Source organism: Syngnathus leptorhynchus, chromosome 1 (assembly GCF_054491065.1).
Source record: "Syngnathus leptorhynchus isolate UIUO chromosome 1, UIUO_Slep, whole genome shotgun sequence".
In the NCBI taxonomy this organism is placed as follows: domain Eukaryota; kingdom Metazoa; phylum Chordata; class Actinopteri; order Syngnathiformes; family Syngnathidae; genus Syngnathus; species Syngnathus leptorhynchus.
The window spans coordinates 13,464,689-13,488,172 of record NC_141195.1 but is presented as its reverse complement, the minus strand read 5'-3'; the positions used below and the strand labels follow the sequence as shown (position 1 = coordinate 13,488,172).

At 40.0% G+C, this 23,484-nt stretch overlaps 1 protein-coding gene across 4 annotated transcripts in view; it reads left to right on the top strand.

Annotated features, from left to right (window-relative positions):
• The first annotated feature begins 1,003 nt into the window (after nucleotides 1-1,003).
• Nucleotides 1,004-23,484, top strand: part of cntn3a.2 (contactin 3a, tandem duplicate 2) — a 47,014-nt gene continuing 24,533 nt past the window's right edge. The window contains exons 1-13 of one of the 4 annotated variants that reach the window (XM_085916130.1): nucleotides 1,004-1,211; nucleotides 1,313-1,499; nucleotides 7,224-7,360; nucleotides 9,372-9,507; nucleotides 14,481-14,656; nucleotides 16,420-16,515; nucleotides 16,593-16,796; nucleotides 17,398-17,500; nucleotides 17,773-17,957; nucleotides 19,514-19,650; nucleotides 21,052-21,181; nucleotides 21,579-21,729; nucleotides 21,989-22,116. In XM_085916130.1, the coding sequence (XP_085772256.1) occupies nucleotides 7,306-7,360; nucleotides 9,372-9,507; nucleotides 14,481-14,656; nucleotides 16,420-16,515; nucleotides 16,593-16,796; nucleotides 17,398-17,500; nucleotides 17,773-17,957; nucleotides 19,514-19,650; nucleotides 21,052-21,181; nucleotides 21,579-21,729; nucleotides 21,989-22,116 (1,501 nt within the window). In that variant the 5' untranslated portion in view covers nucleotides 1,004-1,211; nucleotides 1,313-1,499; nucleotides 7,224-7,305. Of the gene's footprint in view, nucleotides 1,500-6,969; nucleotides 7,361-9,371; nucleotides 9,508-14,480; nucleotides 14,657-16,419; nucleotides 16,516-16,592; nucleotides 16,797-17,397; nucleotides 17,501-17,772; nucleotides 17,958-19,513; nucleotides 19,651-21,051; nucleotides 21,182-21,578; nucleotides 21,730-21,988; nucleotides 22,117-23,484 lie in introns of those variants that run through there. The other 3 variants (XM_085916139.1, XM_085916121.1, XM_085916111.1) reach the window with 3 other exon arrangements.

Genomic DNA, 23,484 nt, shown 5'->3' with positions numbered 1-23,484 from the left:
CTTTATGCATTTTAGTTTGTCTCTGTGTTGTGTTTGATAAATTCCACTCTTCCAAAAACCTCCTGTGGACCACAAGAGTTTCCCCCTCTTCATTAACCTAGATCAGGGGTGTCAAACTCATTCTTTTCGTGGGCTGTAGTCATAGCTTCTTTCAGAGGGCCATTATGACTGTCAACCCAAATAAATTTATGAGCGCCTCATATTGTATAAAGTAAAAGCTACAAAACAAACTGACAAATAACTCGTTTTCAAATCAGACGAGTAAAAACGGGTCAAATATTAAAAAAAAAAGATACAATTAAAAGTGAAGACAATTTGCAATTCTAGTCATGACACACGAATTTGACGCACAATTTGTCTTCGCGGTCCACATAAAATGATGTGGCGGACCCTATCTGCCCCCCGGGCCTTGAGTTTGACACCTAGGTCCTAGATGGTCCTATTTTGATGCATCTGGTGCAAAAACCTGCGCAAATTCATTTTCAGGCTGGGGCAATTCTAGTTTATTACTATGTGTGGGATTTTGGCAGACCACTTTGCATCAGTTTGGGCATTCCAACACAGACAGGTGCCGCTCCCCAGCACACCTGACAATTTGGTGACATGGTGGAAACACGTATACATACCTCACAGTCCTGCACGGTAAAGACGTTTAGTTCTGAAATATATGGTTTTTTTTTTCATGTGCGCCGATAGGATCATCAATCGACATAAACCACCCCTCTTAATTGTAATAAAATATTGATTGCAATGGGCTTGATCCAATCAGAATATTCCGAATAAGGTGTGTACGTGATTTTTTTTTATTCCGATCATGCTTTAAATCCAAAGAAATGCGCCTGTGTAAACGTAGCCAGAGATTGGTGGTAATGATGTGATGTGGCGCCGGGAGGCGCAATTCCCTGCCAGGTGCCTTTCCCACCAGCACCTTTAAGTGGGTGCACGTCCATCCATGCTGCTGCTGCAGCAGCTCCTTTGCCTCGCCGCTGCCGTGCTGCCCACTTCTCCTTCCTCCGTTTCCTACTGCTCTTCCTCCTCCTTTTTGCAGTGGGAGCTGGCTTGATGCGCATAATAAATCACTTCTGCAAAATTACCCCTCTCCTTTTTGGTCTTTTTTTTTTTTTTTTCTGGTCCAAGCCCGATTTGAAAGCTGCGCGCGTTGGATTGGAGACCGTGGAATCATTTCAATGTGATGCAGCGCCACAAGCAACGTGGGTGTAGTGCGTGCGTGTGAGCTGTGCCTTTGCCTGTGTGTGCTGTTTTCTTTTTTATTTTGGGGGTGTTCATTTTTGTGTGTGTATGTGATGAGGAGCGGAGGAAGAGGCGGGAGCAGTAGCTATGAAAAGCGTGTCATCTCGACTCAATTTCACCTGTATGAACGACCTTGCCATTGTGACCGAAATATTCCTAAAAGGCTTTCCATGGAGGATACATGTGTCGCCCATTCCCTGAGAGCTGAATCTGCTCGCTTTTGGTCTCAAGACACTCAAAGATAAACGGTAAGACACGCACACACACACGCGCACACACATGCACGCACGCACACGCGCGCAGAGAGAGAGACAGCCGAGAAAACAGTAAAATCTGTGAGCGTGCATGGCTATTATAAACGTGCATGTACGCTTCATTATTTAGTGGGGCATATGTCTTTTAATATTTATTGCACCTAAAAAGTCTCACCAGCTCTCGTCTACTTTGTCGATTTGCCTCAGTCTAGTCATACTCACACGTATTGCATCATAATATAGTATAGAATAGTTTATTATAGACTAGAATATTGTGACATGCCCACATAAATGGAGCCAATTCCTCCACATAGACTTCACCTTATTTTTGCTTGACGAGGTCATGTTTTATACCATGTGTACCCATGTTTGTTTGTTTTTGTGTGTATTCATTGCGATTATCTTATTTTTGGTTAGATAGTGATGTATGATGTTAAAATAGTCACAGTGGTTGAAGCTACAGGGGTGCCGATACCTGGTGTGATGCTACACTAACTGCAGCCTCACTTGTGATCACTCTGTCAAATACGTGGCAGGAACCCAACAGCAACACATTTCACGCCCAACTCGGTCTCAGTGGATTGCATTACGAATGATTTTATGCTTGGTACAATAAAGCACCACTTCCTCTAAAATCTAATGAGATGCAATGCAAGTGTTGGATATCTACAAGTCTGCCTCTACAAAGATAATATCCAGTTTTGATTGAAGCTGACAGAGGTACTCCATGATAGGTTTAACACAGTCACTCAGAGGAGACAGTAAACAAATTATGGTTGAATAAAATTCATTTCCATTTGAATGTTGTTCTTTGCTTTATATTTCAGAATCTAATCATGTCCATGATTTCATTGTCACCTCACCTCAGATGGTGCAATACCTCACCATCCAGGTCGGGGAGGCTTGTAATTGGCAAGTGCCACTTTTTGTAGCTCTTTACATCTCCATTAAAATATTTTCAGAAACATTTTCATACAACTCCAATTTTCCATTTATTTAATATTTGTATTTAATATTAGTAGTTAATATTTAATTACTTTTGCTGCTTGTACAAAGAAGCAGATTTAAAAAAAAAAAGTGCAAGTTGGGGAAACAGTACGCTCTATTGGAGGGGCTTACGAGAGAACACCGTTTTATCTTCTACACAGAGATTAAACCCATTTAGCAGCTGCCTTTCTAAAAGCAAGTGTACAGCTGCATCATTCTCATTCTCAAATGTTACAGTATATCCAACCTCAAAAATTTCTCAAACCTACAATATCAATCAAAATGGGGTCCAATTGATAAAGACCAACACTTGAGTTTACATATCTGCTTCGAACATCAGATCAGAAAATTACCTACTCTTTGCAAATCAAATGGGACACCTATAAAGACCCTTATTGAAAAAAAAAAAATGCACAAATGAGTTGTAATTCATTCACTCGTTCATCTGGCATATTAATAATTTGCAAACTTGGATGAAGTGGTGTGACATCATTGGAACTGCCGTTTTGTTGTTAGCGCTAGTCAACAGACCAGTTTGTGAGAGAAATGGCAGTTGGGGTTAAAAATCTACTTGCTACAAGGAAATCCCATTGGGCACCCACATAGATATCAATGCATAGAGCTTTTACAGCGGTGTTGAATAGTCAGTCGTTCAATGGTCTCTTTGTTAAAGGCTCGATTATAAAATGACGTGGCTTGTACCATAGCTGCATGTCTGAGGTTTGTAACAACCCAATCCGCATCAAAATTGCGAAAGAATCAATGAGCTATAATGAAGTGAGCCAAAACACTAGCTGTTGCATATCTAGCTTCCAAGAAGAAACATGCAAGCTAATATCCAGTGTTTGATTATTTATCACTATTTTGCATCACCAAATGTGTGCAATAACTGACCCAGATTCTAGCGTTGGCCACAACGCAATGTGAAATTCTACTTTTTGAAACAAATCATCCCCACAACAATTCTGCAGTTAGAATAAAATGGCAGCAATGGGTCTGGTTAATACGTTTTCAAATAAATGAATATCTAGCCTTTTAAAACATTTTCTGCAACGTATGAATTAGATAAAGCGCTTTAGAAGTCTTCTACATTATAGGAGCTAGTCCTTTTTGACCACGCTGTAAGGGCAAAACTCTTTGCAAATAAATTTGGCAATGGACGTGCTGATACTTGTCCTCGGCTACCCAAAAGGGAACATCACAGCAGTAATGATTGTCCACTGACGTGGTTTGCCTTTATTATCACCTGCATGTAGTTCACCCTGACAGCAAACGAGGTGGCTGTTACAGTTTAACAGTTCTTGCAGATCATATATTCTTTATCCTGTGGGGAGGTGGGCTAATAAAACACACACACGCCTAATTTCTAGAGCTGTGGTTTTGCAGTTTTGCATTCAGAAATGCATTTGGTAAACTAACACAAACACACACACACACACACACACACACACACACACACACAAACACACACACTTATTCACGAGGTAATTGCATACTGGCATGCCACCATGTCAGCTGAAATAGCTGTGATGAATGCAGCTTTAGGCCTTCAAACTAAGTAGATCCCACTCTTCCAGCTGCGCTGTTTGTTCAAGCATCACCCTACTTGGATGCTGGAGGAGTGTGATGGAGGTGGTGAATGTTACCATCTTCTCTTTTTATGTCATTTAAAGACTGGAAGGAAGGTAAGAACTACTTGGAGACTGATTCATCCAGTGAAGCTTTCACACCACCATCATCGTTAGCACCGTTGTTTCAGTGCAAGCTGAGAATGTGCGTGGTGTGTGGTAAGCATTGGCAATGATGCACATGTGACATGTGAATCACGAGTCTGCTTCTGCTAAGGTTCCTCCAAGTTGATAGCTGAGGTTGAAATGCACACGTGCTATTTGTGCATACAAACCCCCACTCCAAGTGTACACATACAAAGTAGGCAGGGAGTGCATTACCTGGCGCGCCTTCCACACATCACTCCTCAGTCTCTAGGTGCCGTACATTGTGCTCCCATCACTGAGTTACGGAGTGCAGGAGTCTTTGCAGGAAGGAAAGAAGCATAAAAATCCAATTTGGCCGACTTGGAAGGGGGAGGGTAAAAAAAAAAAAAAAAAAGGCCAGAGCGCACATGAAAGGTGGTGAATAAAATCCTGGCTGAGACTCCACGTGTCTGACTTGACATCCAAGGCAGCTGACAAACAATTAGACCCTCAACAAGTAGTGCTGTGAACCAGGCGCTCTCGGGATTAGACCGCAAATGAGCCACACATCACAGTTTATGTCTTCTAAATGGAGAGTGAGTGCATGTGTGGAGGCACAGTGTTGTTGGGCGTCTGTGTGTGTGTATGCGCGAGTGTGTTCCTTGACATTTTAGCAGATTGGTGTTGATATCGGTCTGTAGGCCTTAATACATCATGAACCCCTCCCGAAGACTTTAATTCTAGACTATGTATGTGTGCCAGTGCGTCTCTATGTAGGTGCACACTTAACGCCAGGGGTAGGTAACTCCGGTCCTTGGGAGCCGCTGTCTTAGATGTTCCACTCCTCCAAGACACCTGATTGAAATGATCAGCTGATCAGCAATCGTTGTGGAAGCTCGATAATGATCCTAATCACTTGAATCAGCTGTTATGGAGGAGGGAAACTTTTCAAACTGGCAGGACAGCAGCTCTTGAGGACCAGAGTTGTCTAACCCTGCTTTATGCGATTGAAAGAAAAATATTTATGACTAAGAAAAATCTTGTCGATTTGTTTATTAGATTATCAGTTTAGCAGATCCCATTACCAGACATGGGAAGTTGAATTGTATGCATACAGACCCCTGTGGTAAAAACTCCAAGTGGCATTGTATGGCTTAAGCCAATATTTCGATCACTTTGTGTGTCTTGACGTGAAGAAATTGACAATAAAACAGACTTTGACTTTGATTGGAGCACAGATAAAAAAAAATGGGGTTCCAAAGTAGGGTTTCAAAGGGTAGAATTTCAATTTAGGGTTTCAAACTGGGTTTAAGATTTCAAAGTAGACTTTCAAATCAGGGTTATGGTTTCAGTATAGGTTAACAAACAAGGGAAGGTTCTCAAAGTGGGTGTCATGACTGAGTTGAGCCAGGGTGACCAAATGCAGCATGAACCAGGATTTATTGACGGGAAGGGTGAAGGTGAACAAAGTAACCGGCGGAAAGGGGCTCACGGACAACGAGCGGGAAACGGGATTCCCTTCAGACCAAGCGCAGACTAGGAAAAGGTTCTGACCCGGCAAAGACACAACAGGCATGGACACAAACGGAGAAGCAACACACGGACAGGGTTTAAATACATGAGGGAGCAGGTGACAGTCATTACGGTAATGAAGGGGTGTGGCTGAAGGAAGTTGCCGCCTGGCACGGGCGTGACAGTGGGGTTAGTTTCAATTTCGGGTGTTAAATCTGAACCGCTTCAGCGTTACTGACATAATTTCCAGGTGTTGAATCATGCTTCGATACACGCAATCGTGACAGGAGCAGGTGGAAACACAGGTTAATTGTACCTTCTGCCCTTTAGCGGAAAACAATTTACATTTTTCTACCTGTCACAATATATCACTGGTATTAATAGATAAACAAAGTTCCATCATTTGTTGTAAAAATACATACTGTATATTTCTGACCAGTCAAGTGAGTGTGGATCATTTCCAGCTGCAGACCTGATGATGTTTCATAACACACTTGTTGGCTCAGGGGTTGCAAATCACTCTTTTAAAGGCACTCCTTACAGGCATTTCTAATGCATCGTGAATTTGGCACAACATTCACATTAATTCGGCCTCTTCCTGCAAGGCAGAGTTCATAAGCCTATGAAAATGTTGCCATATGCCAGCCATGCCCGCTAAGGCTGTCTGAATCACGCTATTTGCACTACGCTCATGGAATAGGAACAGGGAACTCAGACAGGGAAAGACTCCAGAAGCATTACGCTAATATTTACAATGTTTTACATGGTTTTATTTTTCAGCATATTAATTTCTCAATAAAATCACTGCCGTCCATAAAATGTAAAATACATATTGGCAAAACTGATGGGTACCCTCAATACAGTCATCAATGTGCAAAAACAGAATGTCATGTCTGTGTGTACACCCCACTCGCTCACCTTAATACAGTGTTGAGGATTTTTTGTTGTGTGTTTGACATTTTGTAATTGCATCATTACTCACTCCATCTGCCCCCACACCCCTCCTGCCATAAGCAAGTGCATGGCAATTTGCAAACACATGCTCCAAGCAGACAGACACTTGTCCTTGATTACGGACCCAGGTGAAATGGCTTCCACATGGGGCCGTCCGGGTCCGCAGCAGAATGTGGAGAAGACACATTCTGCCACTGCAGGTAGATCTAGGGTAATTGATTGGATAGCACCCCATTGTAAGGGCCAAGTCTCCTCAGGCTGCCAGAAAGTGAACCCGTCCGAGTGACAGATGAGCTGTGTTTTGGGTCGCTCCCCTAATAGTCTAACATTACCTAAGGTCCCATATACCTGCGGTATCTCCCTATGAGACACCTCTGGGTGCAACGTGAACACAACTGAGACAGAAACTGCAATGTGATGCATCGCTCCTCAAATTCGAAGTTCCATTTCATTGTGTCATTCTCTGCGCTTCCAGATTAGTTTATGACAACACATGATACTGCAAGCATCACATAAAAATGATTGGCTGCCGGGTTTGGCATTTTAAGGGAAAATTATCTTTTTTAAACAGGTCAAACGCTGTCTCGCCAGGATCACAAGTGCCATTTCAAAGCTTATTGGATGAAAGTGTCCTTTGCCCTTGGTTGCCAAAGATGACGTTGCCATGGAAACAGATTCTACTGTTATCGATCATCGAGTGTTTGGCAGGTAAGCTGCACTTGTATTTTTTTTTATAGGTGCAATGATTCTCTCCCATTTAGACAATTACAGGTGCAGGATGCTCACTGAGGAGATGGAAATCATGTCATTGTCGGAGAGGATGGGCTGACTTTGGTTTAACAGGGGAAAAAAGTCCTTTATATGAACATGTACTCACAAACATCCACTGCTCTTCATACTCCTCTTCATTCCATTTAGCTGATGAGCAGACATTTACTGTTGTGCAGTAGCTCTGCTTAGCCACACATTGAGAAATGACTATAATATTTCTTCTGCTCAACATATATCTGCTCTTCTTGTGCATTCTTGCGTTTGATCGAACCCAGGTTAAGAACCACCACTGTCTGAGTGAGAATAGCAAGTAAACTACATGTAAGCAGCAGCGTGCGTAATTTCTCTCTCTGATTGGCAGTACAAGGCCAGTGGATAGGAAATGTTATGTTTAATATTGTTAGGTTAAAGTAATGAAAATACTAATCTAATCATTACTCTCCTAAATAAAAGCACTCGTTATTTAATAAGTTTCGAATGATGCACATCCACTAGAGTCTCATAAGGACAGAGAATATGTGTATTGTTCATATATCATATTATTTAATATATTATGATATGTATATTAGTACACATTACGTATACTATAATATTTGTAATGTTTGTTTTTACCTGTTGATAGCTGCATGCTAGCGTCACATCTCCTCGGGTTAAACATGTTTCCATGGTAATCAGTCATCAACATAGCAATTTCTAGCAACTTGTAATTCCAAATTGACCGTTTTATGTACCAGCGAATTTGCATTCGAGGTATGGAGACTGTAGCGATGGATGTACAATGATGAGAGTCCAACGTGAGAGGGCAGGGAGACATTGGAGGCAGGACGCACCCTGCTGAAATACGTTTTTCTGCCGTATGATGCACATGTCGTCATCTACTGTATCTATCTAGTAAGCTATCTAGTCTTATTGCTCCGAATGCATCGAACAGAATGCAGACGAATCGAGCCAAAATTGTTGAACTGAATGGTTTTGACAGTTTTCAAAGCCTAGAAAACATGCAGTAAGCCTATACTCAAGGACCAGAAGGTCTGGAACCCTCATAAACGACTTAAATATATTTAATATATTTTACATATGCTGTTTACTATATTTTGCCCATCCACTAAAGCCAAATAAGCATCAGAATCACCTTTCAGTATGATGCAGTACAAAACCAAATACCTCTTTAACTGTGACAATCAAACAACTATTGTCTTTCTCAAGGTACATGTTTTGGTAGAGCAATTGGATTTTTAATATTGAATTTTATTGCCAGCCCGATTATGTATTAACACAAAATCAATGATGCTTTTAAATAGCAACATCATGAATATTTACCATCTGGGAGCAAATCTAGCATTTGAACCTCAGGGATGCTCAGCCACCAGTCATAATGTTAATCATATAGCAATTTGCAATTTGTATTGTACTACAACAAAACAGAAATGCTTAAAGGTCAAGTGAGTTTGAATACAGAAAATATTTTCAAGCAAAATCAATCATGGAAACATAGCCAGACTTTGCACCTCTTCAAAGCTCAATTCCATTCGACATATTTCATTATGGTACATGATTTACACCAAACCATTTATTTAATGAAACACTCTTTTGGTCATGAAGATTCCAAATGTTATTCATGTAAAACTCTGCTCACAGTATTTAATGTTACAGTTGAAATGCTGATTCTATTACTGATAACTCACAGTCAATATGAGCTCAATGCTTTTCGACCTTTGAAGGCTACTGCACAATTTGAGATTTCACATTTACATAAATGGGCTCATAATTTTGACATTATTTTGTTTTACACACACACACACATACACACACACACACACACACACACACACACACACACACACACACACACACAGGCCAATGGTCTCACATATTTACTAACCAAAAAAAAAAAACATACCCTGCAGAGCTACCTTAATTAATTAAACAGTCTCACTGTTTCTCGCAGATTGTCTAGACAGTGGGTTGTACCATGGTCCAAGATGGAGGATGGAGCCAGGTGATCTGTTTATTCCAATGGACTCGATTGAGGAAGAGGCTATTCTAACTTGTGACGCCAAGAGTACCCCACCTCCTCAGTACAGGTAGAAGTACATTCTATTCTTTCTATTTTGTCTACATTGCGTCTAATTATGTCATTTAAGTCAGCATCCTGTTGAAAACAGGATTAGAGCATTTTTATTTGCAGAGCACTCCGAGCTGTCAGTGCCACAAGAGGCTCGAGTTGAATGCTTCGTCTCTCAAAGCGCTATCGCAACACATCATGGAAGTGGTTCATCTACACTCGGCCGAGCGCGCCCAGAACTTAATTTATGCTCTGTGCACCCAGGAATAATTTACAAGATAAACTCAAACCACAGATTCAATGTTGAGATATGTCACATAGGAATGTAATTATTCTAGACTGAAAGAAGACTCTCCTGAGTCTTCTCTCATTGTGCTCCATGTAATTGTTATTAATTAAGCTTTTCTGTTTTTCCTTTAACTTTATACCACTGATGGAAATTATTGTTGGACTTTTATGTCCCAATATTGTATTTCAATCCTGGCCACCATAGATATCATAAGATACAAAAATATGCAGAAAAATCTTTGAAATGATCAAATAAAGTTATTGGTTCAGACACACACACCAAGAATGTTTACAAAACAACAACAAGAAAACATCTCTTTAGACAGTATCCAATACCCAGCTATTGCCAGTTCCATGAAAGACAAGAAGGAAAATCAATGGGTTGTATCATGAAGGGATTCACTGTAACAACACCTGATGGGACAAGCCGGAGCACGCAGCAACACTGATAGGCGTGACATTAATTTTGCAATTCAACCACTACTCTATGTTTAATATATGTTCTATTGTATGCAGTTGGTGTCCCATGTGCAGAGTCACCATCAGGTTGATTTACAGTACAGTAGGTACATTTATATCTGACTGTGATGCTGGAAGCGTGGGTTCAGATCCCGCTCGATAACTATGTGAATGGTTGTCTACTTCGATAAATGTGCCGTGTGACTGCCTGGTGATCAGTCAAGTGTCTCTTTCGCCTGAAGTCAGGTGGGATGGGCTTCAGTTCACCCATGACACGGAGGGATGGATGGCTGGACAGATGGACAAATGGATGGGTGGATTGGATGGGAGGGCTAGGCAGGCGGTCAGACAAACGGATGGATGAATAGATTGATAGGTAGATGTATGAATGCGTCAGCATCACATTAATACATTTCCGCTCAAAAATAAAGGACTTTTTAATCCCTATGGCATTTAGGCAAGGACATTGTAGTGATAAATTTGTGTAATGAACTATATATTTCCTAGGAAAAAAAATCTCCCCAGTAAGAGGATTCCTGGTCCCACAATGCTTGAGAACCACTGTGCTCGACTATGATCGTCACCTGCACTGTGCGTTGAATTCCTGAGCTGAATGATAGTGGAGCGCATTATGTAGGCTCATTATTTCTCACCGTGTGCCCAAGACCAGGTATCTCCATGTAGTGATTAAAGGTGAATGGAGCACGTTTCGTCGTAGTGTCTTGTCAAGCTGGCTGTGCAGGATTCTGCATGCCCTCAGCACCTCTCCACTTCTTCTCTTGAAGTGTAAATGGGCTCCTATTGCTCTGTCGCACAGCTTTCCTTTTTTTTCCCTATCTCTTTCTATCTGGTAGTCCTGTCACTCAAGCGGCAAGATGAAATTTACACAATAGGAAAACTGCAGCAGCAATCCTCTTTTCGGGGAAAAACAACTTGTACAAAAAGGCGTCTGTGCACTAGGTCTAAAAGTCATCCAAGATTGGTTCATTAATATAAAGGGACAAAACTGATCTCAAGATGACTCTGAATTTGACACTCAACGGTATAATTCACTTAAGCACTGTGAAGATGTTATTCGGTCTTCTGTCTACAATTGAAACATCCATTTAGTAAAACTTATTTTTATGTTCTGATATTCAAGTGAAATATTTATGTTCAAAATGTGCACAATATTACAGTATCTAACAATCATATGGATAGCCTATCATTTCTGGGAATAAAACCACTGCCACACTTTTGATGAATAGGCATTTTGGCCTAAAACTAATAAGAATGTAGATTTTAGGCAATGTGCACCACCTGAGAGGGTTTAAGCTCTACAAATGATCCATGAAGTTCTACGCCCCTCCATGCTGCCCAGGTACAAAAATTTAAAATGAATTATTGGCTGCTAAGCATAATATTTTAAGGCCAATTTCACTGAAGCAAGTTATGATCTTAACAATACACTGTTCTAAAATACTGACACAGGACAAATAATGCTTTGTTCCATTACTATTAACATGCAAATCTATGCTGGAGTTTATATTATAAGAACTACTTTTCATATGATAATAGTGAATGTGATTTTTTTTGGTGTGTGTGTGTGTGGGGGGGGGGGCTTTAGCATTTGCTTCTGCTGCCTAATGAGCAAGTTGGCTCTGCCTTCATCCCCTCACACCGTTTGGAGTCTTGGATCCTAAGGTTAATCTAAAAGCACACCAACATGCGACAGCCTTGACAGTAGGAACCCATTGGCATTCAGTGGTTTGGATTTATTCCCCAAGAAGAATTTTTTTTTCCAAGGTTATACCAGAAAGCTTTTGATAAATTTGCCATTATGTTCTCCACATCTTTCTATTACACTTAAAAGTAGCAAAAACGAGTAATGTGGCAAAGGAAAAAGATTTTTTTTTTATTTTACAGAGGGAACATTCTTGAATATGCTCTGTCCTTGAACTTATCCACAGTTTGTTTTTGAATAGCATAAAAGACTGATGCAGGGCCGGAAGAGTAGAGATATTTTTTGAATTTTATTTTGCAAGGAAGTCACTAATTTAACATGTTTCTAGTTCAAATCAGTTAAAGTGCCCCCACTAGCTCATTTCGCATCTGTTGTATGATAGTTTTTACTTTACTGCTCTGTGTGAAAGAGATGCCATGGAAGATTAAAAGTAGTGCAAAAGCTATTTGTGTATGGTCATACCACAGTTGCCATTTTTTGGGTCACGATGAGAGTTCAAAGGTGGAATAATATTATTTTTTGTCAATCTAATATGACAGAAAATTTGATTGTGGTCGATATTGATGATAATATCTAGAATGCCTTTTAAAAAGTTAGTGTTCTGCTCCCCATTAAAAAGCAGAGGACAGCTTTGTGTATGATACACTAGGATTAAATATTAATGGTCCCTATTGGGAAACAGAGATTGCTGCCTCAGCAGGCCATGATAGTTGAAAGACACCGGATTAAAATTGATAGAAAGGGAATAAAACCGTATGCCTACTGTGTAAATAAAACATGTGTGCTATGTTTTTACATGAATTAACAAGAGTTGCAAAACTTTGGCCTAATTGAGAAACATCTCTATCGAATGGACATGGGTTTAACAAGAAGTAGTATGAATAGTATTTAATGTGTTTTATTCTGACTTTAAAAACAATGGGTGGTGCCGATTTGTCATACAGAGAATATCTCTGTAATACTTGAAAATAATGTCTCTGAAGTTGCCATGGTAACCTTGGATTACCTTTATCAATGGTCCCTAAAAGTACTATCAAGGCGAACTATTCAGACATTTTGCGGGGCACAAAGAAGACTCCTCAAGGGAAGTGGTCTTCTTGAGAGACTCAGGATTATTCTAGGAAGGGGAATACTGTGATGAATAACTTATATTCATACTTGTAATATTGCTTGGGACACCTCTGAGCAATAGTGGTATTATTCAGAGGATTTCTTGAAATTTCTGACCATGACGTTGTTCCCTTTTACAAGGTATCCCTGCAGACATCTTCCGTATTCCTTCAGTCATTCCAATACGTGTGAACACCAACGAGAGTACGGGTGCTCAGTCTACTGTGGAATAAATTCTATTTCACAGCAAAAGTGGGGAAGCCTGGAGCAAAATCGTTTTACTATTATAGAAGGTATTTAGGGAATATGGATACCCATCAATTCTTATGGCAACCCTTATCCAATCTTCCAGTTCAGCAAAACATTATGACTACGGCAATAAATCTGAAAAGAATTAAGTTCTCATGTTAAATAAAATAAAGTTCTCTATGATCATTAACATAGAGTACCTTGCTGTGGGTATCAGACGTTTACCTTTAAATTTGGGGGATTTGAATGTTCTCTTTGTGCGTGTGGTTTTTCTTCCATCTAAGGTTGGAAGACTCTAGATTATCCATAGAATGGAAGTGTGCCCCGTGATTGGCTGTTGAGCAGTTCAGGATGTGCCTAACGCCCCAAATCAACTGTTCCCAACTCACTTTAGTATGGATAAGCGTGATTGAAAATCAGTGGAAAAGTGGATTTTCTCTTAATTTCACAACTGTCCTTTTTTTTTTTTTTTTTTTTTTTATTGTCACGGCCCCAATATTCCTGAAATGGTCTAGACCTAGGATCATCAACTGGCGGATCCAGCCCACATAACCATCCAATCCAGCCCACAACAGTATTCCATAATTATGAGGATCAAAGAGAAAATATCATGTGGTTCACACCAAAGCAACAATGCTGTGGTATTGCAAAGTGATAGGTGCATGACTCATAAAGGCTAGAAATGACTTCAGTTTTGTAATGAATTGGGAAAAAATATATTTAAAAAGAGACAAATGATTATGTTATGCCAAAATTTGATTTTTGTTCAATTTTTATTTGAGAGTCTGGCCCCTAAGGTGACTATCCGGTAGAATTCTGGCCTTCTGGCAAATATAGTTGGTAACTCCTGGTCTAGACATTTACAAGAGGAATAAATGTGCAGATAAAAAAAAACCTGCAAAAAAAAAACAGAGGCCAGGCAAAAGCTCAAAACTTGTCTCTTCTGTTGTCACATTTATTAGATGTTTGCCTAAAAAGAAGCATTGAAACTGTGATTATAGAATTTATGAATATACCTCGATCTTTCATTTCACATATCCACTATATTGTTCAGAATTTAAATGACGTATTTCCTACTCAACGTCTATGATAGCATCTTGCCTGGTTAGAGGAGGTTGAATGGTGCATTTTGCCAGGGACGAATTGTGTCTTTGCCCCCACAGATGGTCGCTGAATGGGACTTTCATAAATCTGAGCCTGGATCGACGGCGGCGTCTGTCAGGGGGCAACCTCATTATAAGCAGCCTGGACCGCTACCAGGATGTAGGAGTCTACCAGTGTATGGCCTACAACACTGCAGGAGCAATCCTCAGCAGGAGAGCACATCTCAAGTTTGCCTGTAAGTCACTCCCTGTCACTTTGTGTCACTCGTCACTCAGCGGTGGCGTGGACATCGCACTCAGTCAGCAAATAATGCAGATGCGCACGCAGCAGTTACTTGCAATATTTATCAGACTGCCACCGCTTTAGTGTGAAGCTGCATTAAATGTTAAAAGTGTGTGAGGGGGGCTTGAGTGTGAAGACCTCTGACTCATCACTTTAAACTTCATGACCAGGAAACAACCCCAATGACTTGTTTACTGAATCCCAGGTGCGTTATGATATTGGATAGTCTGGGATGAAGTAAAGCATCAAACAGACCATTTCTTTTGGAAAACAGTTACATGGTTTAGCAAATAGCACGTTTTACCAAATATATGGTATAATCCTATTTTTCACACAATGTGGGTGTGTGACAATGACAGTGTTACAAAAAAGGATTTCCACCACTCATTAAGGACTTCGCTCATGCAGATCACCTACGCTTCGAGCTATATAGCCATGCACCATTGGTTCCAATCAGCAAGCTTTTAACACATCTGCTGCTGAGTTTTGGTCTGATTTGTTGAAAATTTGACAAATAGATGTAAATGCTTTGATCATTTTTGCAGAAACAATATTGGCCTTTACAACTTCTTTAAATTCACTGTTGGAGCCACCGAAGAGAGCCTTAACTGTTTTTCAATGCAAACATAGAGTGTTGCTACCATTAATCCACTGCGGCGAGCGTCAAGGATTATACAAAGCAAACTGTATAAACTGCTTAATTTCCATGTGAGGTTCACAGACTTCAGAAGTAATGGTTGTTTTACGAAAACAAATGATTTGAAATGAATGTCCCTCTCATTAGCCACCAAACCAGACATATTTGCATACATACTACATATTTTAGCCTGTGTAAAGGAAGTTAGGATGAAAATGAAGTTGCAGATTTTTGTCATGGTTATTTCAAACTTTAGCCTTCCAACATGCCTGAAAGTTGTATGTTAATCACAGGGTGACAAAAGACAGTGAGAACTGAATAGAAATCTGCATAGTTGAGGAATAAACTAGAAACATAGAAGCATCGAGCCATCACAGTTTTATTGGATGGAACAAGTCTGTGTAGGTTGTGAGTCATCGAGGTCACTGTAACTAAAAGGTTGAATCAAATCACTAGACCCCGCAGAGTGATTATTATATATTTGATTTAATTAGATACTTGAAAGTGGGAAACCTCCAAAATCAGAATAAGTAAATTCTAACACGAGTTGGCATGCAAGGCAAGACATGCCCTATAAAATGCCATAAGATGGTTCATTATGATGGTGTTTTATACTAGGCCTGTGGTATGGTATGATATATTATCATATTGCATGACATGGTATAGGAAATTATTGTGTCGTATAAAACTATATACAAGACAGCATGGTAGATTTAATTGTTTTAGTGTATGCCATGTGTTAGTATAGTATGACATAGTAGGCCTATAGTATAAATTCCTATGTTGTAGCATAGTACTATTATTGTCAAGGATGGCAGTCGAGTATAGATCTTGGTTACAATTTCAGGAGGGAATTTTAACTTTTCAGTTGGAGTGAAGTCTTTAGTGTGTCTATCTGTGTCACTCTTCCTCTTTGTGTTGCTCAGGCGTGGCTGAAGTGCAATTCCCCCAACAATCCTTTCTAATGGATTTGTGTCGGTGTGCTGCTCAAAGCTTTTACCCTGTCTCTGTTCCGCTCATACTCAGTCTGTATGTCAGATCATGTCATCACGTCCCTTTTGTCTTTTCTTCCACCACAGACTTGGATCATTTCAAAGTCCACACCAGAAGCGCCGTGTCCGTTCGTGAGGGACAAGGAGTGGTGTTGCTTTGTGGAACGCCCACTTCCTCAGGAGGTTAAAAACAAATCATCAGATAAAATGAGCTCACCCAAAAAGTTGTATCATGACCAATTAATCCCCTCCCATCACAGATCTTACATATGCATGGGTCTTTAATGAGTACCCATACTTTGTCCAGCAAGACAATCGCCGCTTCGTCTCTCAGCAGACAGGAAACCTTTACATCGCCAAGGTTGAGCCATCTGACGTGGGCAACTACACATGTGTGGTGATGAACAGCATCACCAAGGGCAAAGTTCATAGCTCGCCTACATCGCTCATCCTCAGGACAGATGGTAAAAAATAACATTGTGCTCTGGTTCGGATGTTCATTGCCCCTCCTTTCAATTCTCTGAACTTTTTGTGTTTCTGCAGTTGTTTGGCCCTTTGCTAAATCACCAAGCACTCATATGCCTTTAAATAAATAGTTGCTTGTCCCGTCTAGGGAAGGAAAACAATGGGCGTCAAATGGTTCCTAGTTCCTCACTTTAAAAGTACTGCTTGGTAAATTCTCAAGCGCGGTTTCCTTTTGGTGCACGTTCACAAAAATAGTGACCAAAGATTGGCTTTGAGATGAATTAAATATAAGCCATACATCACTGGACCATTACATTGAGTGTTCCAGTGGCTCGACCAGTTACTTTCCACTCATTGCACAGTACATGTCTTCAATTAAGTCACAAGTTTAAAATAGACACACTGTCTAGCAGTCAAAATCTTTTTCACTCAAGACCAGATTTGAATTATTCCACACGACATTGTTGTGAATGCTCTCAAGTGATTTTCTACAATGTGGTCATTCATGTGCTTTTTGCTTTTACAGCCTATCATTCAAACCATATGGCTTGTAAGTCCTGAATAATGAAAGAATGAGATCTTGTGCTTTCCTCTTCATAGGAGTGATGGGTGAATATGAGCCAAAAATAGAAGTTAATTTCCCAGACAATGTACCCGCCGCAAAAGGATCAACAGTTACGCTGGAGTGTTTCGCTCTCGGGAAGTAAGCTGGATTCCTCAACGCTTGTTTTCAATCCTTTGCCATTGGATGAGAAACTAGTGGATAAAGAAAAGTTACGGTGGCAATTATATTTCTTAAAAGGTAGCATTTTCAACCTTGACAGGTCTGAAAACGTGTGATGTAAATCAGATTTATTTTGTTGACGGCTTCTGTCCCATCCCTTTCGGCTCCGTCAAGCACTTTAGTGCATTGCTATTAAACGCTCTCAAACTTTCAGAGGAACTTAAATGAGAGTTTGTGTTGTCTCCTTGCAGTCCTGTCCCAGAGATCACTTGGAAGAGGGCCAATGGCGTTCCATTCCCCAGTAAAGTCAAAATGAAGTACGCCAACGCAGTGCTGGAGATCCCCAGCTTCCAACAGGAAGATACAGGAGGATACGAGTGTGTGGTTGAGAATAAGATGGGCAAGAATACAGCCACAGGTCTCCTGACTTTCTTTGGTATACCACTTTTTAATTTCATATTGATTGTCAACCTTTCACCTTGTACAAGAGAGCTATAAAAAATAAAAAAAACAGCTGTGTTTTGGAACCATGCTTTATCGCAGAGCTGGGAGTCTGTACTGTAAGTGTTACCCGATCAAGATTCAAGCAAGTCCCAAGCTACTGTGGCAAAAATTAAGCTCGTCAGGTCCTCACCAAATTTCAAGCTCATCATTACTTGAGCAAGTCTTAAGTCATACAAACTTGCTGAGTCACAACATACTGAAATACATTACATACTGAGTAGCTTTTATTGGTTCCAAAACCAGTCTCTGTATCATCTATATTGTCTTTTCAATTAAACGCATAACTGACATGAAGCTTTAAGGTTATGTACTATTTGAACTGCTATCTGTGGCCTTAACCTAGCCTATAACTATGTATCTTTGATGGTGTTACAGTTACAGGTAAAGTTACATGTCAGAGTTATCTCATATCTTTGAGTTGCAAGTCTTGCGTCTAGCATCTTGCATGCTTCTTTTTCTTGATTTTACCCAAAACATGATCCCAAAATCCAAATTTAACAATCTTCTGAGCTCCTTCTTTGAGACTTGCTTCAATGGGTGCCTCTGCACTCTGTATTGTACAGTAACATGTAATACACCAAAATCCTCAAATTTCAGTTTCCTTTGTTTCTTCTTTTTTTCTTGGTTATGGTGGTATTATAGGTAGTACCGTAGATATGTAGATTGCAGTGAAATCTTTGGTTGAAATCGGGACAGAACGAGATAAGCAGAATTGTTTCAACCTGCTTCCTTTTTTGAGAAGTCATGTGAAACAAAATGTGAAATGAAGTTGTAATAAGTGTGTTGACTATGTACTTGCCGAAAAAAACAAAACAAATGAAATTAGAAAAATAGGCGAGCGCTTCAAGTCAACGTTGCGTTACGTTCACAATTTTACAAAGCAAAGACTTTGGACAAGACATTGTAGTTTGTATTTTGGGAGACACAGCCTGAGGCGCTTAACCAACAAAAAGTTGTATTTTTATCATAATTATTTATTACATTTGAGCTAACCTCTCAGAGGGGATGCTTGAAAAAAAATGTTTTGGTTTTACTTGATTTCCTCATTTAGGTGTGGCTAATAGATATGGCATGGTCTTGCTTTTATTTTGTCAAAGAGCCTGAATGAGATGCATAGAATTATAATTTGGCAATAGAATGATTGAACTAAAACCATTTTGGACCAATGCAGTCTGAACTAAACATTGCAATCTATTCAGAAAACAAGCGTTTTCATTGTATCCCAGTTCTTGCTTTAATATGGGCCAGATACATTTGCCTGTGAATTTGAGAGTGGAATAAAATAGTACTTGATGTAGTATTGGACAAGACCAATATTATATTGTGTCCAAAGGAATGAATGGAAACCTTAACTCGGCCAGAGCTAACACAAATTGCAGGATGTTTATGCTCAATATGAGCAGGCTCTCATTTGACCTGTTTTCAATGCAGTGGCACATTTTTGCCCCATCCAAATATCTACTAGGCCTTGTGTTTGTGTTCCCTCAGCCAAGCCTCAGTGGATTCAGACCATGAAGGACACAGCCCTGGCCATAGAGGAGAATTTGAACTGGGAGTGTCGCGCCAACGGCAAACCTAAACCTATTCACACATGGCTGAAGAACGGCCAGCAGCTGCTCTCCAGGGTAAATGTGCACTTGTCTTCACCAGTGTTTTATTCGCAAGACTTAATATTCTCATTCAAGCCACCCTTTGATTTTTTTTCTCAATGTGAGCCATCAAATTCATTGCTGCTTTTCCAAGTGCAATTCAGGGTGCGATGGAAGGAGAGTGTAAACATGTCACTGAGTGATGAGACATGGCTCACTGTCTACTCGGCAGATCACATAGAGTGCAGCACTGTGGTCCCTGCGGAGGTTGCTCCATTTCATCTGAATAGAGTCACTCGCAGCTCTTCATTATTAATGCCGCATATTTAAGACCTGCCTGATTAAGGGACAGTGATCTTAATGTAGTCTGAAATACACCTTGCTACCGCAGCCTGTGTTAGCCTATGTGAGAACCACAGCTTTTAGCTTGATTGTCTAACATTACAGAGATTTATTTATGAGAGTCTTGAATAACGCCTAACCGCAGGCCTAATTCAATGAGATTGACTTCAACACAGCCTGTCTGACAAAAGCATTTATTTCAAGTGGACATGTTGTTTCGTCATTCAACGGCATGTCTTTGAAGGTATTTACAAGACAAGCAAAAATGAAATGAGCTCACTAGACACACAATCAGTAGCAAAATTGTCAGCGTAGGCGTTTAGAACTGCTCAGGAAGCGTTATCTCATGGCTCGTCTGTGTGATGTTAACTTTACAACAGAAGATTTAGACGGAATCTCCGGAAATGCAAAACGGTAATCAAAATAATACGTACATACTTTCATGAGGCGTTCGTTCAATATTTGAATATGTTCGGTGTCACTATTGTAGAGGGTGCCCTTCCCAAAAAATACATCATTTAAAATACTAATATCTGAGTAACTGCATGTCCTAGGCAAAAGAAACTGATAGTCTTCAACTTGGAAAAATAAAATATTTCTTCATCAAAAGCATTCCTTTTCCTTTCACCGACAGCCTTCTTTCGATTTTTTTTGTGGCTGCCCGAATCTGATCAGAGCTATTTTTTTTGTATTTTATTGAATTTCTGTGAAAATGAAAGCTGCTGACTTTTGTTTGATCGTGATCAAGCATATTCTACCACACAAAATGCCTCTTATCCCTAGTAAATGTTATGTGATCAAAATTAGAGATGATTAGACAAATTCAACATAGAATATTTTTCTATTGATTGAATAAGGCTGCTGGAAGAAAGTTTGGCTTGCAAACCTTAATTTGCGGTTTACATAATCATGAGCTTTTGCTGGGTTCTTTATTGCAACAAGAAATGTGATTTCTACCTGGATTAATTAATTTTGTTATTTGTTAATCCAGTATTGATCTATGCCCAATCCGATGCCTATTCAACGCCGTCCACTGAGCAAAGCTAAGGCTATCTTAAGTGTCAGGCAATAATTACTTTCTTTCATCCCTCACAGGACAGGATCCTTGTGAAGGACGGCGTTCTCTCCATGTCTGTGCTAACACTATCGGATGCCGGAATGTACCAGTGCGTGGCTGAGAATGAGCACAGCATTATATATTTTGCTGCTGAACTAATGGTTTTAGGTAGGGTGGCATTTATCTCTCCCTTAAATCATCAAATCATTGTTGCTCCAGAATTTAAAGGTCATTTCACTGACATTTTAAAAGGTTGTCTGGCTTGGTGGATAATGGGGTCAGTTAGGATATTTTGTGGAGGTCAAACACATTTAAAATATATTTTCCGATATTTACCTGCCAAATGAGAAGTATGATAACGGTAATAATTAATCGTCAAAAAAAGCAAAATAATCGTCAGCCCGAATTCACAGTGGACACTGTGACGCTGTTATAGACTTCAAAGGTTTCCTCATTTTAACATAGCTCCATGGAAAATAAAGTGTATTGATTCAGACTCGTCATTCTAAAAAAATCGATTCAATGTAGAAAATGATTGACAAAAAATATTTTTGTTTCTCATCAGCTTCTCCTCCAGACTTCACAGGGACTGTCCTCAGAGCTTTGCTTAAGGCCAAGGCAGGAAGCACGGTGACATTGGAGTGCAAACCCCAAGCATATCCCTTGGCGAGCATTTTATGGAAGAAAGGAAACCTTCCTATTCTCACCAACAACCGGTAAGCACTGAAGTACTGATATTCATTCATTGTTTAGATCAGTGTAGATTCTTGAAAACATTCTTTTAGAGGACTCAATGAAATTCTCAGTTGAAACATGAACGGCAAATTAAGCTCATTCGGCCATGCGTGAGGTGCTCATTGACAGAGCTCAGATCCTAGAATCAAGTCAGGACTCTTAACTTTATCACATGATAAAGTGACTTGGCATTAATGTTGGCTCAAAAACTGCTGTGTGTGTGTCATTGAACTCCTCTAGGATCACTCTTTCACCAGATGGAACTCTGAGGCTTGCCAATGTGAGCAAGGCTGATGCGGGCAGCTATACGTGCTTCGCCAGGAATAGATTTGGCATGGCGAGTACAACTGGAAGGCTCCTTGTCACAGGTAAACTCAGTTTAATCGCAAGATGTTGGTGCACTGCACAGCTCAGTGCCAATGACTTTTTCACTTTGACTTTTGGTTCATTTAGATCTTTCCCATTCAGAAATTATCAACAAACATTTAGCACAGCTAATGGAAAAAGGGTTGATAAAAGAAGGTGACAAGTTACAGACAATTCTAATCACTATTGTTGTTGGGGTTTTACCACTAGAATGTGAATCATCAGCCACTGATGCCACACTAGTGCAGGGGTGTGCAGACTCGGTCCTGGAGGACCAATGTCCTGCCTGTTTTCCAGGTTTTCTTTGCTGCAACTCAGCTGATTCAAATGCTCATGATCGTTATCAAGGTTCTTCAGAGCTTGCTGATAATGATGTCCAATTGAATAAGGTGGGTCACAGCAAGGAGCTATGGAAAACTGGCAGGAAAGCGGCCAGAGCTGGACAGACCTGATCTAGTATTACAGTTTCCATCAATCCGTTAACTTTTCAGGACAGTAATGGGGCAATTTCTTATAGCATTAAATAATGACTATTTCAAAGAAATTAAATAAGTGTTTGCCAAAAGAGGGAAAAGAATCATTTAACACATTTAAGAAAAAAACGAATTAGAATTATATATAGCTTTAAAAAAATTAGCCCTTAGAACATTGAAACTCCAAAGCTCAAAAACAAATATAGTAACAATACTGATGAATCATAAGCCTCCTATCATTGGGAGGATCACTGATAAAATGTCCTTACATTATGGATACCTGTGCAAAAATTTGAATCTATATTTTGGCTCTATTCCTTTGTCAAGGTGGAGTCAATTTGCTCAACCCTCTCTGCAAATGGAAACAATCTATGGTCACTTTTAAATTTACATTGGTTGTTCTGTGTGGTTGCATTTTGTCACAGTTGCTATTAAATCGCTTGGAAGGTGTTTGAGAAAAATACCCCCATCATATGTTTCCCTTAGAGGTGGTGAAACAAGCCATTTTGTACCTTGAATGGAGGCCATGAAAGTGTTGTGGGGAGTTGTTACAAATGTTATTGTTGAAGATGATACGTCATAATATCCAGATTCATTGGTTTCTCTATGTTCCCTGTTCCTCTACATTAGTAAACTTTTTCTATCGTCCCTGATTAGGGTTACTGAGATTAATCGGCTAATCATGACTATGTCGCCAACCAATGACATACGTACTTAGTAGTCAACGTTATCAATTTTATTTTTGCAGTTTTGTTTTTCCTCTTGAAATTGCCTCGCCTCCTGCTGCTCTCTGTCTTGCCTGTCTGTGCGCAGTAGTGGTAATCCAGATCATCCGTGATGTAAACACTTCAATTTCATGGCTAATCGATGTTAGCAACATTCTAAAGGTTCACCCAA